The 18460-nt window shown below is 46.7% G+C and overlaps 1 protein-coding gene across 6 annotated transcripts in view; it reads right to left on the reverse strand.

The window, feature by feature from the left end:
- The window catches only part of samd11 (sterile alpha motif domain containing 11), an 87471-nt gene that overhangs the window by 3115 nt on the left and 65896 nt on the right, over positions 1–18460 (reverse strand). For all 6 annotated transcript variants that reach the window (XM_044352354.1, XM_044352350.1, XM_044352351.1 and 3 more), the window contains 7 exons: positions 18155–18247; positions 14656–14820; positions 8792–8945; positions 2895–3010; positions 2634–2712; positions 1678–2468; positions 579–712 (listed from right to left, as the gene is read on the reverse strand). In XM_044352354.1, the coding sequence (XP_044208289.1) occupies positions 579–712; positions 1678–2468; positions 2634–2712; positions 2895–3010; positions 8792–8945; positions 14656–14820; positions 18155–18247 (1532 nt within the window). The remainder of the gene's footprint in view (positions 1–578; positions 713–1677; positions 2469–2633; positions 2713–2894; positions 3011–8791; positions 8946–14655; positions 14821–18154; positions 18248–18460) is intronic.

An 18460-nucleotide genomic window follows, 5' to 3' on the forward strand; every position in this document is an offset into this window, starting at 1 on the left:
CAGGAGCAATGTTTACAACAAGAAAAATGTGTCAATGTATGTTTGGGCACCTGACTGTCGTTTTAGGACAGACTTGAAAAATTGTGAACCCGTCCTTTAAGATCTCAACCTTTTAACGATATAGAATGTAGCAAAATATTGCTGTTGCTTTTTAAAGACGGATATAAATGAAGGTAAGATTGGGTAACTTTTCTCAAATGCTGGATAATCTCATTTTGGAACAAAAAAAAGTGGCTACACATACACACACATTTACACACACAAGCTACAAGTGTACAACTAACTCACCCTCATTCACACAAAGCCCACAAACATGACTGCAATAGTGGAAATGACCTCAAAACACACATTAACATTCATGCATCCACACGCTCACAATAAACTTGAAAAAATGTTGCTGTGTAATTTCAGTGCTTCTGTCTAAACATAATGAGATGCCCTTGAAAATACAACAGTAGTAGTGTTGCAGTATGAATTATATCTTGGTCACTATTCTTCTACAGTTGGTCGTCAGCCTGCCCCTGGCCTCCAACTCCCCTCTCTCTCTCTCTCTCTCCTCCCTCTCCCTACGTCCTCACCTGTGTGTATTCAGCACATCCGGCCAGGCTGCTTATGAAGCCACACACGTCCTCCACACTCCACTTGCTGATGTCCTCCACAGGGTTTGCTGTGGCTGAGTCCTCCCCGTCCATGAAAAGACCTCCCATAGAGGCTGAAAGAGCAGCAGTGGGTGAAAATGATGTGTCAATATAAACACTGGGTACAAAGCTGCTATTACTGACTGAAGGATCTTGCTGCTGTTTCACCATTTTTTAGTGATACAGCACCCAAAAGCTGCACACTTATAGACCTGTGTGAAAAATATTTTGTGCTGCATTTTGGAGAAATGTTGACAGTAAATTTTCTTTAGTCGTCATAGTGAGTTTTAACAGAAGACCTTTGATTTAAGATCAATAAACGAGAAGCTCAGGTGAATGTTTACCAAGCAGTAGTATTGAAGATAATTTTCATAATTGAATAATCTGTTTATAAAATATCAGATACAGAGAGCTAAAGGTGATGTGTTTGAATGGCTTGTTTTGGCCAATCAACACTCCAAAACCCAAAAATATTAAATTTACAATCATATAAAACAAAGAAAAGATGCAAATTGTCTTATTGAGAAACCAGCAAATGTTTGGCATTTTTGCTCCATAAATCACTTAAACTATTAATTGATAATCAAAATAGTTGTGGATTAACTTTCTATTGTGATTTATGGATTAATCAACTAATAGTTTAAGTTCTACTGACTAGATTTTAGTTTTCTGTCATTAAGCTGCTCTTGATGGGAATCTGTATAATAAGATAAAGTTAGTGTTTGATAGTTTGAGTGCAGCTGTGTTAGTACACATTTGGACAAGTGTGTGTGTGTGTGTATACTGTAACTATGTGAACAAACACCCCACCCTACCCCCTTTCTGCCCACGTGGCTGTGCTGCTGGTGGTGCATGAGGGTCACACTGGGGTCAGAGGCAGGGCCCCTAACAGGGAGAGGTCTCCACGCTGGAGACACGCACACACAGAGTGACGCTAATGGGTTTCATATGTCGGCTTTCAGCCTTATATGTGTGTGTTTCTGTGTGTGTGTGTGTGTGTGTGTGTGTGTGTGTGTGTGTGTGTGTCTGAGTCTCTCACCCGTGTGAAAGTAGGGGTTGGCGTAGGGGAATCCAAAGGGCAACGACTGAGCATGAAGAGCAGGCAGAGGTGGCATGAACCCAGGTGGCAAGTGGTACTTGATGTCGGCCTTGCCCAGTCCGGAGGTGAAGAGGTGGCGACTGGGTGACTCTGTACCTGCTGAACTACACGGGGCGCTCAGCCTGCCTGAGCTCTCTCCAGTCTCCTTGGCACTGTCACACTCTCCCTTACTGCCGGTTTCTTTGCCCCCGTTTCTCTCCCTGTCCCTGGGTTTACTGCTGGACTTGGCACTGACACTTTCCCGTCTCTCCTCGCACATTTCTGTCTCACTGTCCGAGTCCTTCATCTCCTCATCCTGCCCCTCCCTGTCTCCCTCCCTTCCTCTGTCCTCTCTCCCTCTTGTGTGATCCCCAGCACGGAGCTGTGTCTGGGGGCCCCTGATGGGGGCCTTCCTGGATTCAGCATCTAGCCCAGCAGTGGAGCTCTGTGCCTGGGTGTCTTTGGGTGTGGAGGGTGCCCCTGGTTGTTGCTGCTGATGGTTGAGGGTTAGGAGGGGTGTGGCAGCTCCATGCCGAAGCACCAGCATTGCATTGGAGCGGCGGGCCAGTTCCTCACGGAGCGGATGACCCTCTGGGATGTCGTGGAGGCTCCGCAGGGCCGGGTGGTCGGAGGGAAGACCGGGAGGTAGAGCTCCCAGAGGGTCGGAGCCCAGCAGACGTTGATGCTGCTGCTGTCGCTGGTGGAGACTTTCCAACTCCTTCTGTCTCAGAAGCTCTGCTGACATCTCAAGTCTGAGTGAAACATATACAAGCCAAACATTTAAAGTCGTACAGTATTTCGTATGGCTGTATATGAAAAACATGACTGTCTACTAGTTTGCCTTTAAGACAACAAACCCACATCCTAAAACATATTTTCACCACTATACATGGCTGTCATAACATTACAACACACACCTGGCCAGATTCTGCTTCCTCAACATCTCCTGTTGCCGAGCAAAGATCTCAGCTTGAGCTGGTTGGAGGAAACCATAACCTGTGATAAAAAATACAAACAAGAAAATGCAAACACACCTGTGAGTAAAAGTTTTTTTTAAAATGATATAGAAGCTCCCAACTGTTAGAAACAGTGAGGAAATGACACAAATCTATGAGCACAGTAAAAAGCTATATATAAGTTACCAAATGGTGCTCTGCAGAACATCATTGATGACTCACCAGGGGCCTGGCAAAGAGCGGAGGGCATGCCCAGAAAAGGAGGCCGCAGGTGAGGTCCTAAGGCGATATGAGGGGCAGTTGGAGGGGACAGGAGGGGTGGAGGGTGGGACAGATCCCTGTGGACACAAATATAAAAAAAGACAACATTAAGTTTAATTTCACTGAATACATTAAAATGACAAAAGCATTAACCATGGAGGGATGTATAATGAATGATTCCCTGTGTTTAACGAATAGCTGAAATAATTTAGTTTTTTTTCTCTGTTCTCTGTACGTCTCAACTCTCCCTTTCGTGTGTGTGTGTGCGTGCGCTTGCTGCCACACCAATGTATGCGGTGTATTTTTATCAGTGGAGCTCCAGAGGCCCCCGTGTCGCCCCAGTGCCTCATCAGTCTTGTCACGCCGCAGCAAGCGCCGCTGGCCATTGCTGTACCCTGGACTGCAGCCTTTCCTTTCCCTGCCGCCGCACACATGCGCGCGCACACACACACACACACACACACACACAATATATATACACAGAAACACACACACACATATACACACAACTCTACAGCCACACACATAATGAGGGTTGAATGCACAATGCCAGTGTGTCATGCTCCGACAGCTGGGGCGGACCCTGCGTCTTGACCGGGGCCATGGGCTGAAGGACCTTCTAATTAACACTCATCCCTCCTCTCTTCTCTCCCTTTTTTTTTTTTTTTTACGCCCTTCTCCCTGTTTCCCTCCCTCTCTCCCTCTCGCTCTCTTGGCTGCATTGAAGCCAGTGAAAAGATGGAGCGTCCTGCAACCTCTGCTTCTGAAAAGGCCTCTCCATTATTGGCTTCGTCTTTTGTCCTCCTTGAGGGGGAAAGGCGCCTCTCACCTTTCTCCCTCTCCCTCCGTCTCTTGTTCTGTCTCACACATCTTTTTTTCTGTTCTTTACTCCCATCTCTCCATTTCTCTATGACCTCTGAAAATCTGTCTTGTTCACTCCCTTCTTTTCCTCCACTTTTATTCCTCTTGCTTCTATGTAGTTTTCTCTCCCCTCTTCATCACTCCATCTCATCCCATCTCTTCACCCTGCCTCTTTGTATCTCTTTCAGTTACTCTCCCACTTACTGCAATCCACCTTCCCTCATTCTATCCATGTTTTTTTTTTTCTCAGTCATGTGCACATCTTCACAGGTATGGGGACATGGTTTTGAAGAAGCAGATAAAGCTGTTAGAGTGAAGCATCTGCACTTTGACCCTTTGGACTGTGTCAAAGTGTGTGAGGCTTGAAGTGGGTGATGATGCTGCTCTCCGCCTGCTCTGTGTCTCAAACCACAGCTGTTTCCCAGGGCCTTTTTCTGAGCTCACTTACTAGTTTCCTACCCACGCCTCTCCTGTTCCCTCTCCTTGTTTCTGTCCTCCTGAGCTGCTGCTATCACACCAATCAGAGCTCGGCTGTGTGTGACTGCCGCCACACACAAGCATACATGAGAAACAAGCTGAGGAAAACAACAAAATCAAAACCAACACTGGGACACATGCAACCGTAAATATTGTTTTGCAACTGTGTTCAAATTAGCTAGCGCCTGCATGTCTCCCGCCTCACTAAATGGTGAGGGAAAAGGAGAGAGAGAGGAAAGAGGAATTGCAAGGAGGGAAGGCACGCACACAAGAGCGGGGAGATGAGATGGGGGGGTTGGAGCCAGTACTGGCGGTGGTGGTGGTGGTGTGTGTGTGTGTGGGAGGGGGTGGGGGGGATGGGGGTGAAAACCATTCATCGATCGCCTGCGCCGCTGAAATGTTAATGCTAATCGTATAACCGCTCTCTCCGGCGGTGCCTCGCACTCCAGTGGCAGCTCCAATTAATCTTGGGTGAGGGCTGCGGCGCGTGACCCCGGAGCCGCGAGCGGGGGCCCCGCTAGCTGTTTCTTATGTAATTACACCGCCCAGTGTGTAATCACCTGGCCTAATCCCTCAGGGCTAGCAATTAGCCTTGCGACGCTCAGTTCCACTAGGCTATGCTAAGGCGCCCGCAAAACTCCCATCTACTCCTGCCATGGCTCCCGCATGCCAAACTCACATCACCCCCCCCCCCCCCCCCCCCCCCAACCCCCTTTTCTGATATTCCCTCTTTTTCTTCCTTCTCTTTGCACCGCCTACCGCTGCCTAGCGTTAGCCCGCAGATGAATAACGGTCAATTAAAGCTGCATGACTGGGGCTGCCAGGCGTCTGCGCCACCATAATTAGGCCTAATCACGGGGAGTGAGAGAGACAGAGAGAGAGAGAGAGAGAGAAGGAGAGAAAGAGTGTGTCTGACACTCCCCTCCACTCCCTTCCTCCATCTCTCCCTCTCTTCCTTCTTTTATAGGAGGCAATTTTGAGGGAGGAGTGGCAGACATTAGTCGGTTTGCTCTGGGGCCGTGTGCTTTTGTGCGTGTACATGTCTGTGTGTGTGTGTGTGTGTGTGTGTGTGTGTGTGTGAGTTTGTCTGTGTGGTTTTCTTTTTGCCCTATCTGTGCATTTTGTTGGCAAACCACTAACATGCTATAAAAAGACGAGGCAAAAACACTCACCTAGTTTTTGCATGAGACTGAAAATACTCAGATTCACAAATGCAAGGTGGGCTCATAATCACGTAAAACTATATCACTGGATCCCCCCCACCTCTCTCTCTCTCTCTCCCTCTCTCTCTCTGCCGGCAGTGAGGCCAGGGGCTCCTGGGGAATTCACTGGTGTGTGACGACCTGTCAGAGTGGCGACAGCGGTCCCGTCCCGCAGCAGCTCAGGCAGTGTGTGTGTGTATGCGCATCTGGGTAAGTGTGTCTGTGCGTGCATCTGCGTGCGTGCGTGTGTGTGTGTGTGACAGGGCTGCCCTTAATGACGGGAGCGTGGGGGGATTAGGAGCGCCGCGCGGCCGCCTTCGGCTCCTTCTCCGCAGGAACACATTTACACAGGAAGCTCATTAAAATGGATGAGGCTCCCTCCTCCCTCGCTCTCTCTCCCACCCTCTATCTTGCTCGCTCTCTCCCTCCCTCCCTTCCCTTATCTCACACTCTCTCGATCTCCTCACTCCCTATTTTGGTTCATCTCTCTCTCTCTCTGTCTCTCTCTCCGTCACTTCGTCCTCTCGCCATCTCCTCTCTTCTCTCTTGCCTCCCTCTCTTCACCCCCATTTTAAGCTCCAATGTTTTACACTTCCTCTCTATCCCCCTTTCTCTTTACTTTCCTCCACTATTTGCCTTGCAGATGCTTGGTGAGCTTAGTGCCATTTAAGGCCAGACAAATGGAGCGCCAGGCTCTAAGCCCATCGAGCGGCCCTAATGATTTGTTTTTAACAATGGGCCCTAATGGGCCCCAGATAATCAATGATGAGGGGTCGATGGAAAGGTGAACCACGGAGAGAGTTAGGCTGCATTCACACCAAATCAGGCAATGCGTGAAAAACGGCAGTCCCCTCATTCATTTGAACGGGGGCAGTGCGTTTACGCTGTGGGAGTAGGGACCGCATAGGACTCAGCCAAAAACCGCAGCAGCCGTCCAGCAAGAAGTTGAACTGGATTCAACGCAACCCAACGTCACGCTGCGGTGGCCAATCACTTACATGCAAGCGCACATTCCTGGTGGATGACTTTGTGAAGTGAACGCCATATTCGGCTGTTTACCTCATGATCACAAAAGATAAAACAATTGCCCTTGTGAAAACTTTCTGGAGTTGTAAAATCCCGTCTGTGAGTTTTACAAACTGCTGTGTGGTGTTTTGGCTTCTGGTAAGTCCTTAAATACATTTATCTATAACTCCAGCTCTGCTTCCTGGATGCGTGAAAAACGGCATCATTGTCTCGCAGGTACCTCGATCAACACGCCCCCCACCACCGACGCCCTGCTGGATTGCCTGATTTGGTCTGAATGAAGCCTTAGAGAGGGAGAGCTTCCATCTCTAACTCAGTTCCTCTGTCTCTACTTGTCATGATATCTTTTTTTTTTTTTTTTTAGATTTAACTCACCAATTATCATGATTTTAATTTTCTCTTCACTTTGCACTCGTTCCCGGGTCAGGCCTTTCGAAAAATTTCTCTCTCTCTCTTTTTGTGAAGGTTTTATATATTTTATGACAGTCAGGCCCTTAGACACAAATGTACACTACATGGCCAAAAGTAAGTAGACATTACACCCATGTGAGCTTATTGAATATCTCATTCCGAACCCATGCGTGAGATTTTGGAAGTTGGCTGCAGGGATTTGCTCCCATTCTGCCACTAATATTGTGTCATCAGGCAAAGAGTCTGGCTCGAATTTGGCAATTCAGTTCATCGCAAAAGTATTGGATAGATTTGAGGTCAGAGCTCTAGTCAGGCAAGTCCAGTTCTTCCGCACAAACTGGGAAATCCATTTCTTTATGGACATCACATAAAGACACTGTCATGTTGAAACGGGACTTCACAAAACTGTTGCTACAAAGTTGGAGGGACATTACTGCCTAAAACATAATTTTATGTTGTAGGATTAATATTTCCCTTCAGGGGTACTAAGGGTCTAGCCCAAACCATAAAAACAGTCCCAGATCAAAAGTCCGTGGATAGGGGTGTCCACATACTTTTGGCCATATAGTTTATGTTCAGTATACACATTTTGCATCACTCTTTGTCTGTCTCCCTTTTCTTCTCGCATCCTCTCATTTGGACAATGGTGCAAGTAATGGAAAGGGCACTTCAACATATTTTCCCCATTAACCTGTCCTTTATACTCACTCCAAAAAATATGTTGAGAGTGAAAGGGTTAAAGAGGTGAAGGTAGAGGGGGATGGAGTGAGGTAGAGATGGATGGATGGATGGATGGATGGAGTGGGGGGGGGGGGGGGGGGGATGAGGCCTAGTTAACTCTCCCCGGTCCTGTGTGGCTAATTACTCTGTGTGCTGTCGGAGAACAGCCTCGGCTCACTGACTACATTCACACTGCACCACTGGCCTCACACACACGCACACACACACACACACACACACACACAAATTAGCAGACATATTCACACAAACAAACCCAAATTCAATCCGCATAGATGAGCACACATGCAGACAGCCAGCTTGAAAAATGGAACAAACAAACACATACGAACAATCAGCCCCCCCCTCCTCGCCTCAACACACAAACACACACATACACACAATATATACACCCCCACAGCCTCCCAGAGCTGCACCACACAGCGCCTGGCCGCTCTGCTTCCTGCTTATATCCCCACCCCTACCCTTCACCACCCCCCCTCCCTGTCTCTCTCTCTCTCTCTCTCTCTCACACACACACACACACCCTCCCCCCCTGCTGCCGCACCGCCGGCCCATTATCGATCCCCCGCCTCTCCCTGCGCCACATAAATAATCGACAAGCAATTACCCGCCCACTCCCGCTGCCCCCGGCTTTGTTTGGGAGGCGCAGGGGCTAGCGCTGGGGGGAGAGGAGGGAGGAAGAGCCGCGGATGCAGGCGTGCAGCTCCACAGTGGTAGCCAAGAGGTTATTGGATCCTTAGTTCAGCCATGTATGTGGAGACGCACATACATTCACACACATGCAAACGTGCACTGTGGCACACTAACAAAAAACAAATATAAAATCAGATCTTGCTAAGGAAGATGGGAATGGATGACTGGATGGATAGAAAAGTGTAGTGGTGTAGTGATGCGAACTGGCAGGTGATTAACTCCTTCCACTCTTTCTCCCACTTAAAAGCGTTTTTTTCTGAAAAATCGTGACACTTGTTTCATTGTGATTTCCACATTTACATGTGCTCACGTCAATCGGGGCCTTGACTGCAGTATGTCTATATGGATGTGGGCTTTATTAATGATGAATAATGCTGGCACAACTACAGCAGGGTTGAAGCAGTGACTTGGTCTGCAAGTGAGCATACGTTTGAATCTGTTTCTTACCGGTCGGTGTAATGTGCATCCCGGTGCTGCGGCAGACCCTGCTTGCGTCTCTGGCTGGATGAGGAGGAGCTGCCCGCCGAGGGCAGGTGAGCTTCTAAGGCCGCTGGATTCCTCACTGCTGCAGCCAACGCCTCCTGGCGAGCACGCAGCATGTCTAAATAAGGAACGAAGGGGGCAAAACAGGGAAAGAGCGCAGAGGGAAAGAGATGGGAAGAGGATAGAGTCGACATGACAAAGATGATGAAGGATTAATAGTTGAGGCAAAGAAGAAAGAAAAGACAGACTCAGAGGAAAAAAAAGCAGAGAGGAGGCAAGAAAAGAGGGGAAGTGAGAGAGGAGGATAAATACAAATTTAGCATCCAGCTGCTAATGTCTATACTCAGATATTAAAAGAAACACATCTTTGTAAGGAACATTTTTAGACAGAAAATCCTACCAACTATACATCTAACCAGCTTAGAGTTGATGGCTTATTTTAAGTGCGTTAGACATTAACTATAAGTGTGAACATGACAAGTTTTAGGGCAAAATAGTAGCAATGAAGCCTACTTTAAAAAGTTGTTTATTGTCCTGTGGTGATATATGTGAAGGCTAAGAATCCAGATAGCTCAAAAACTCCACTCGGCTCATTCCACTTTAATGCTGAAAATGATTGTGATGCATTTTCTAATCCCCGTGTTACACCCTTATACGCATGCAGAGACACACAAGCCCGTAAACGCACACGCGCTGAACAAATATAGACGAAACAGACATTTTGGCAGAGGTGTATGAAATTAGCACACCGCGCTCAAATCCATCTGTCACGCTGTGGAACTGAGCTGACCAGTTTCAAACAAATGTGAGAAAATAAAAGAGGTAAAACCGGCAAAATTAAAAGGCCAGAAAGAGACTGTGAAAATAAGAATGTGCGTGTGATAATGTTTTCAAAACATATAATGGATGCTGTGTTTTTGTACCAGCGAGCAACAAGCAACTTCACACATTGGGTGCCGAGTGTTTTTAGCCCGTCTCACCTCCACCACCACCATCGCGCCTTCTCCCTCTATCTCTGCCTGCCCTCTCCCTCCACCTTCTGCCCTTTACCATTCGCCTCATTCCATCTCTTTCTTCGCTCATCCCTCTCTCTCTCTCTCTCCCGCTCCCAGCTTCCCCGGTTCTCTCTCGCCCTCGTAGGAGAAGAGGCCTCATCATTATCAGCCACGCCAGGCCACACCAGGAGACATGGCTTCTAATGAGAGAAAAATCCATCCTGCTCTCTCGCTCTCCTCCCTCTTTCTCTCTGCCTCAATCTATCTATCCTCTCTCTCTCTCTCTCCCTCTCCGCTCTTCCCTGCCTCCCCCCAGCCCCCTCTTTTTTAATTAGACAGATCCCTCGGGAGCTAGGGGCCATTTCCGCCGTCGGTACGGGTGTGATGTGTGTTTGTGTGCGTCTGTGTGATTTAGGTGCTTGCGTGTGCGTGCGTGCATGCCTGGCTGATTTTGTGTGTGTGTGTGTGTGTGTGTGTGTGTGTGTGTGTGTGTGTGTGTGTGTGTGTGTGTGTGCGTGCTGAAGCAGTTGAGCGGGGCGCCGGGGTGGGGGGGTGAAGCGACAGATATTAATGCGGCCTAGCTCCGGTGTATCGATCTGTTTGCTGCGCCAGGCCGCAGGGGACTCGGCTGGCGGCAGACAAGGGTGTGTGTGTGTGTGTGTGTGTGTGAGTGTATGTGTGTGGGTGGGGGGGTGAGGGGTGGGGAGTGGGGGGGGGTTGTGAGAGATAAGGGAAGGATCAGAGGGAACTGGAGCCCCAGAGCGCACACACAAATACACACAGTCTGTTGTGCACTTGCATACATGGTGCAGGGGGTGACAGGGTGGAAGAGTTGACCTCTGTGAGTTTCCTGTGGTCACAATCCCACCTCACCAATTATTTTGTATGACTGGCTCAGTTAAAGGGACACTCCAGCGATTTAGTATTGCACTTCCATAAAGTTTGGGCACTTCTAAGAGATGGATTTTAAAAAGAATGTTAAAATCGATGCAGCAGAGACCGGGATATCCTGACTATACTGCAGACAAAACACAAAACAAAGAAGAAACCCTAACTTTTGGCTGCAGATCCTAATTAAGGTAGAACTCCCAAAAACAATGGATCCTACATTTCCCATAATACAACTCAATAAGGTCTTGCATAGACTCTCTGGTCTAGCTAGTAGACACCCATGTCTTTCAAACAACACACGCTCAGTTTGTAACACAGGCTTTCTGTTAAAAAAGTCTCAAAGCTGAAATTTGTCAGACATAGTTCCTCCAGAGCCTCAGAGGAAATTATAAAACTGTTTCCACAGGCTGAGTGAGTCCCTGTGATTAGTAAATTGACCCTGACCGTGGCTGTAGCCAGGATTTTAGAAATACTGAGGTCATGAGTCTGGTCCAGTCACCATTCAACTGTATTTTCTGTAATCATAAAAACATAAATGCTGTTTCAAAGCATTCTTTACTCTGCCAAATGTTTAATTCTGGTGGGGAATGTTAAATCTATTTTATTTTCATTCATAAAAATCAGTAAAATGTTTAAATATTTGGTCCTCACAGTGGAGTTCCCCTTTAAACCTAGACGATACAAGCTGTACAAGACTGTGTGGAAATTTTTAATTTATTTTGATTTCTCTGTTTATTATTTCTTCAATTTTCCCTTCTCTTTTTTATCCAGTCCATGATAATAAAGCTTCTCTACAACACTGGCAACATATTTTGCTCTCTCTCACCCCCTTTCTCTAATTCTCTTTCATGTGAGCAGAGAGGAGCAGGGTCACCTGGGGCTCTACCCTTCAGTGTGTGTGTGGGTGTGTGTGTGTGTGTGTGTGTGTGTGTGTGTGTGGGTGTGTATTGTGTGTGTGCACACAGAGTAGGTACTCAGATTCAGAATTTCCCCCTCTAAAACTCTTCGTGTTGCAGCTGCTGGAACACAAGGGGAGAGTCCCCCCAATTGCAAATTAGAGTCCTAATTGAGGACATGCAAACACTCAAACATATTTCTTCCTCTGCATGAGTTATTTTGGGAGGTCCCAATTTGCCACTCCGACCCATCCCGCTTATCCCTCTTTTGTGCCATCCCATTTTTCTCCCCGCCATCATTCCTGGAGTTGGGCCTAAATCCTCTCGGTTAAGCCCGGTTTTCCTCGGCGTGAGAATGCAGAGGAGTGCCGAGCTGATACAGCTTGGCCGGCCTCATGATGGATTTGGTGGATTGGCAGGTACACAAAAGCCGGCATCCATCCGCTAAAGCGCACCATACACCAGAAAATTAAGTATCTTTTCAGAAAGAGGTATTCAGCCAGTATCATAGGCTTAGCCAGCAGTAAATATGTGGCGAGTTTGTTCACATGCTGGAGTTTTCTAGCTCTTTGGGATGGTGATAAAGAGATGTTGTGTACAGCTTCATGTTTTCAAATCTGACTAAACTGCAGGAGACAAAACAGAAGAACGCCCCTTCCATCCCATCCCTCCCTCCACTTTCATCTGGATCTCTACCCCCACCTCTCTCTCTCTTTTCTCTCTCCCTCACTCTCCTTTCATCATATGAAGAGAGAGGGAAAGCCCTCTTGGCCATTTCTACAACCCTGCCACCCCACCACCTCCACCCCCAATTTCAGCCCCCCCCCCCTCCCTCCCAACTCTTCTTTTGCCCATCAGGTCCAGAGAGAGCCTCTCAAACAACACCTTGCACCTACACATTCACACACACACACACACACACACGCACTCAGAGTTCCTCCTCACCCCCGCCTCTTTCACGCACACACTTTCATTTTCTGTGCCCTACACTTCAAACACATGAAAGGATGCTCTGCGGGGACCAAGGCTAAAGGGAGAGTTGGAGGTGGGGGTAAGGAAAAGGATGAGGAGGAGGAAGAGGGGAGGGGGTATAAAAGCAGTGCTTGAGAGGGAGATGTATAGGAGAGATGGTGATGGGGGCCCAAGGGGGGGGGGGAGTCACAGGGGCCCCATTGGAGACCAGGTCAATGTCAAGGGGCTCTCCCTGAAGTGATTCACGTCAGCCTCTCCAGAGACAAAACAGCGTCCCTCTGTCCCCCCTCCTGGACTGTTTGTCTCTGCGAGTGTCAGTTTCTTAACTGCTAATTGGAGAAAGGAGAGGATGTGGAGGTAGTGCTACAATAAGTTTTCTACATAAACTTGTAAACAGTCAGTGGATAGACGGAGGAAGCTGCCAGGTGTGAAAGAAAAGGAATGTTAGTAACACCAGAGGCTTGGCTGTCAGAAAGTGTTGGCAAAGCCTGTGATGCCCACGGCTCATCATCCGCTTAGAGGATCGGACACGCACAAACATAACAGTGGATGCAAACACACAAGTCACTATGAGCAAATCCTACCATGAAGTTGTGTTTTAAATGGTAGTTGTATCTTAGCGTGTGATCTAAGAATCATTAATAAACCGTAAACTTGCATGTATGTGACTTTCTTTTTCTACATTTCTTGCTCCAGGGGAAGTTATTTATTCACTCCTCCCTCGTCTCTGTTCCTCCCTCATTTCCTTTGACCATTTCTCTCCTCATGTTTTTTTTTTTTTTTTGCTCCTATTCCTGGTGTCTCTTTACCTCTGCATCTTCTTCTTTTAAGTTTCAAGCTTTTAAGTGCAGCTTGGAAGAAGAACGCACGTGTGCAGAATAAAGGATAGTGTGGAAACTATCAAACGATTTGGAATGTGGAAGTAAAGAAAGGGAGCGGGTATGTCTGTATTGCGCCAGAGCGTCTGCCTCATACCAGCAAGGCTTCTGGGAAAGGAAGCCAGCGATCAGACTGCACCCTGGGCCATAAAACCCCAACAATGCACTGCATCTTGCCTCTAACTCCTCTAAGACACAGGGAAAAGGCAATTAAAGCGTCTATAGGCTTCGCCCCCTAGATTTGCAGCCAGCAATTAAAAATCGTTACTAATCAAATAAAAATAAAAGTAGCTCAAAGTACAATTCGACCAGGACATCGATTGGATTTATGCTACTGCAAAAGAGCTTGTAAAGACTGGTAGGACTTAATGTTACATTCTTCACAAAACGTGAGAAAAAGGTTAACATTTAATGGTAGGCGCAGTGAAATGAGTATAAAGCCAACTTATAAAATCCAAATGAGGCAACTTTTCTCATTTTCTTCTCTCCCTATCAAACTACAATTCTCTCAAGCTAAAACCAGTAAATTTTATGTGTCTGTGGAAATTGAGAAAAACTGGGACACACTGGTGGTTTCCAGGGTGTTGGGAGATTTAGAGGGTTGGCAGGCTGCCAATGAGAGCTTGCGGATCAATCGTGGCGTTGGTGCATGCAAAGGCTTGTGGGTGTTGTTAACGGAAAGCCATGGTGGTCAGAAATCACCCTGAGTGACACTTTGACACTGGGTGGGCAAGCATCGCAAATAGAAATGTCAGCCGGGTTTTACAATGGCAGCAGTGTGGCACACCTTAACATGGTACCCTGAACACACTGCTTCACTCCGGGGTTGCAAAGCAGCACTGCATCTCAATGACTTGGTGACAGGTGATGGAAGAGCTGTTTTTTACAGAAGCCGGTGAAGTGCTTCCAAAGGAAACTCTTTTAGTTTGAAGTAAATCTCAAGTTACTTCAAACTACCTCTCAAGTTACTTCAAAATAAAGAAAAAAATTAGAGTTCCTCCACAACTTTCACGAGTCAATTCTTACAGGTAGAGTAGGAAACATTATTCTGAATTTAAAAATCAAGTGTGCACTGAGTCTGTATGTTGTAAGAAGATAAATCTTATTGCACTGCAGATATTTGAAAGTCAATATGATGACGACAATGACGACGACACACAAAAACACACACACAAATACAGAGCCTGTGGACTGACCATGGCCGGGCAGACCCATGCTGCTTGCCAGCTGGTAGAGGCGTTGCTGCTGCTCCTCATAGGATCCTTGCTCGCTGAGCGCTGACATCATGCGCCTGTAGTGCTCCTCAGGGCTCATGTGGCTGTGGCTGCCGCCTGCCTCCACCACCGGGCTCTGGGAGTTCTCTGAAGAGAGGAGGGAGACACTTTTATTATGACCAATCAGTGACCATCAATATCCAACTCATGAGGAGATAAATACTTCATTGAAACCGAAGGCTCTAAAATTCAAAGCTATTAACTTGCAAAAATGATGTCCAGCACTGAATTATCTTTTCAGCATATGATTGAGTAACTGTCTTCCGTATTCATCCAAGTCCAAATTCTTCTCCATATCAGTCATGATTGTGAGGAATTTGCCTCAGACACGTACTTGCATCAAATCTTCTACAGCAGCTTTAAACTGGTGCCTCCAAATGACAACTCGAGGTCACAGATTTGGGAAATTTTGAAGTTCAATGCTCAAAATCACATTTAGGAACATCACTAAACTGAACACAGAAGTCAAACTTTTTCTGAACACAGGCAGCACTCACTGCTGCTCAGGATCCAGTTTGTATTTTTGACTTGTTAATTCCTCTGAACAGAGTCGATACTAAACACCACAAGCAATCTGTAGTATCTACAGGTTCACAATTTGGTGGGAGGGAATGTTTTTCCTGTCACATTTTGTAATTCCAGCTGATAAGACAAGTGTATTTTTAGGATAGAAATCGTTCCCTATGCAGCCCTAAAAAACCCCAGAAAGTGCAATCAGGACAAATTGCCTTTGTAAACACTGTAGAGCAAAGAATTACCCACAATTAATTTTATAGACCTACTAACGTGCATATTTTTGATGATTACTGCACTCTTTGACATACAGTCTTCCTCAAATGTCAACCAGCACTGAAGGACTGGAAGCCTTTTCGAACGAAGCTATACACATACAGCCATGCATTGTTAATGGTCTGCGCCTGACCCTAGCATGAACTCACCATCTCTCTGACAGAAAGCACAGCAGCATCCATGCTAACAGTGGCGCAGGGTGAGAGGTTATAAGTAGGGTTGTTTTGCTGTTCAGTATTTTGACTGTCTCTAATGAAGACTACAGAAAGAACAAAGCAAACAAAAGAACAAAAAGATGCTCAGCAACTTCGTCAGTGTGTGTGTGTGTGTGTGTGTGTGTGTGTGTGTGTGTATAGTATGCTGTGCTGTGTTTAAGGTGTTGTGAGGACGATGTGGTGTATGATATCTATCTAGCTGTCAGTCCCCACACTTAATCTCTCTCTCTCTGACCTCCCTCCTCTCTCTGTCAATAGTAACATGATCTAAGGTAAGGGTGGTGGGGGATATGGGGAGGTGGTTAGGGAGTTAGAGGAGGGAGGATGAGGAGGAGGGAGGGAGACGCAGAGGAAAGCAGGGGTTATTTTTACCTCCCTCCTTCTTATTGAAACCTGAGCCTGGCCCCGGGCAGGCGAGCAGGAGTGGCGCTGAGGAGCGGAGGTGGTGGTGGGGGAGGAAGCGAGCACGCAAGCATCTCTGTCTCCACCGCCAAGCTCCGGCTAATCCACCCAAGGTCCTCAAGTGTATGTGTGTATGTGTGTGTGTGTGTGTGTGTGTGTGTGTGTGTGTTTGTGCATATGTGTGTGCGTGCAACTAGTCTGTGCCTGTCTAAAGTTTTCACGCTCTCTAAACACAGCAAGGGGTGCTGACTTTGCTACAGAAAGAAAAACAGACATCATTTACACAGCGGCATCCAATCTCTCCAGCTCCATCCATCCACTATCCTCTCTGTGTCTCTCTCAATCCATTTCTCCACCTGCATTAGTCATTAAGGTATAGTGTCGCCAAACTTGGAGGCAAAAAGCTGTAACACACACACGCACATACACAGGTGCAGTGTTTGGGTGTGGACAGAGCTCAAGGTTAAGACACAGGATCAACACTGTTTTGAAATGGCTTAAATGCACTTCTCTGGACAGCAGGCTGCACTTACACACACACACACAAACGCTGTTTTCCTTATCTGTCTCCCTTATGCAAATATACAGCAAAGGAGGAATACATACACTGCATATATAGGGTTTTGGTTTGGTTGTTTTTGCTTTAAAAGCCATACCTAACCACACACTCGCACAAGAACACAATGTCAAAAAAAACACACAAGCCCCATTTGCCATAAAAGGAAGCCAAGCCTGAGTACACAAACAGAGACACACATAGACAAACCTACACACACACACACTTGCACACATCCACATAAATCCATGCATCTTTCAGAAGCAGGGTTGTGTCTAAGTAAAACTGTAATGGCCAGGAATGAGTGCTTCTCTACACAGAAAAAGAGGAAGAGGCTCCAGGCAGGGCTTCTGTTGGTCAAAGGTCATCCAGAGGGCAGAGGTCATCAAGGGGCTACTGCTGAGCTCTACACACCTCAATCTGACCTCCAGATACACTCACACGATTACATTTATCCATTTTTACACAGAACTGAACCATCATAAAATTACATTTTACTAACATGTCAAATAATCAAAGCTATTTGCATCTGTTAGTGTGTTGTTTGGCTTACATGTGCTCCTGCAGTGTGTGTATGTGCATGTTGTTGATGTGTCTCCAGAGATGGGGCTGGATGTGCGGTGAGTTGCCCTTAGTTTTGCCTGCTGTATAATGCATCAGTCAGGAAGTCATCCTCAGGAGCCTTGAGGGACAGGCCTTGTGGCGGTGCAGGCTCCACACCGGGCACCAGGTTTCACGCCACATGAGGAAGATATGAATAATAGAGGACGGCGACCCGATTGCAGCACTACAGAGGGGCATTGTCTTGCTAAGGTGTGCCTTGTCATGGTCCGTTATTTATGCTGTGCTCATGTCATATTGAGAGCAAATAAAAAGGCATCCATGGAGTGTTTATGTTAGCGATCAGCAGCAAAACTGATTTTCTATCTGAAGGGGCTATAATCTGTGATAAAAGTATATGTTGCGCATATGTGTATGTACAGTATCTCACTGTATGTGTTTGTGTGTTTGGAGGAAAGTAGACATGGCGGTCACCCATTCTATGTTTTCTGTTTCCCTGTTAAAGGGTCAGTTCACCCAAATCACACTTGTTATTGGGACTCTTAGGTAGAAAATAGTTCCAGTGAGTCACTGGGACATTGTCCATAGAAAGTTTCTGTTGAGGGTGTTTTTCTTTTTTGGTGCCCAAAAATTTTTTGCACTGGGGTAACGGCAAAAAGGTTTTGGTGATTTGGGTGTACTGACCCTTTACTGAATTCCTTTAATGTGTGTGTGTGAGTGTGAGTGTCTGCCTGTTTCATTCTTCCTTCTTTACTCTACAGCTTCTATCTTCTCTCTTTCACTTGTTCATTCACTCATTCTGTCTTTTTTCCCCCCAATTTTCACCCATTTCTTCTCAGAAAATGCATTTACAAGCAGATCTGTAACATCGCAACACAAATACACCGCATGGTCTTACCTTTGGGGGATACGCTACGTGACTTCTTGCTGTCAGAGGGACACTCGCTGCTGCTGTTGGGAGACAAGCTTCTCCTCTTGCCTAGAAGGTCATCTGTAAACACACATACACACACAAAGAGAGAAAGAGCAGTCAGTGAAAAGACAAAAGTAAAAGCTTGGTATTGTCGCTCTGCTCTGTGTCTACCTGTATACATAGCGACTGCCTTGGAAATGCAGAGTTAGAGGAGAGAGAATGAAAAGAAGCCAAAGAGGGGGAAAAAAAGTGATAGGTGGAGAGAAAGAGAGAAACAGAGCGAGTGAAGCA

Source organism: Thunnus albacares, chromosome 5, assembly GCF_914725855.1.
Source record: "Thunnus albacares chromosome 5, fThuAlb1.1, whole genome shotgun sequence".
Lineage (NCBI taxonomy): Eukaryota > Metazoa > Chordata > Actinopteri > Scombriformes > Scombridae > Thunnus > Thunnus albacares.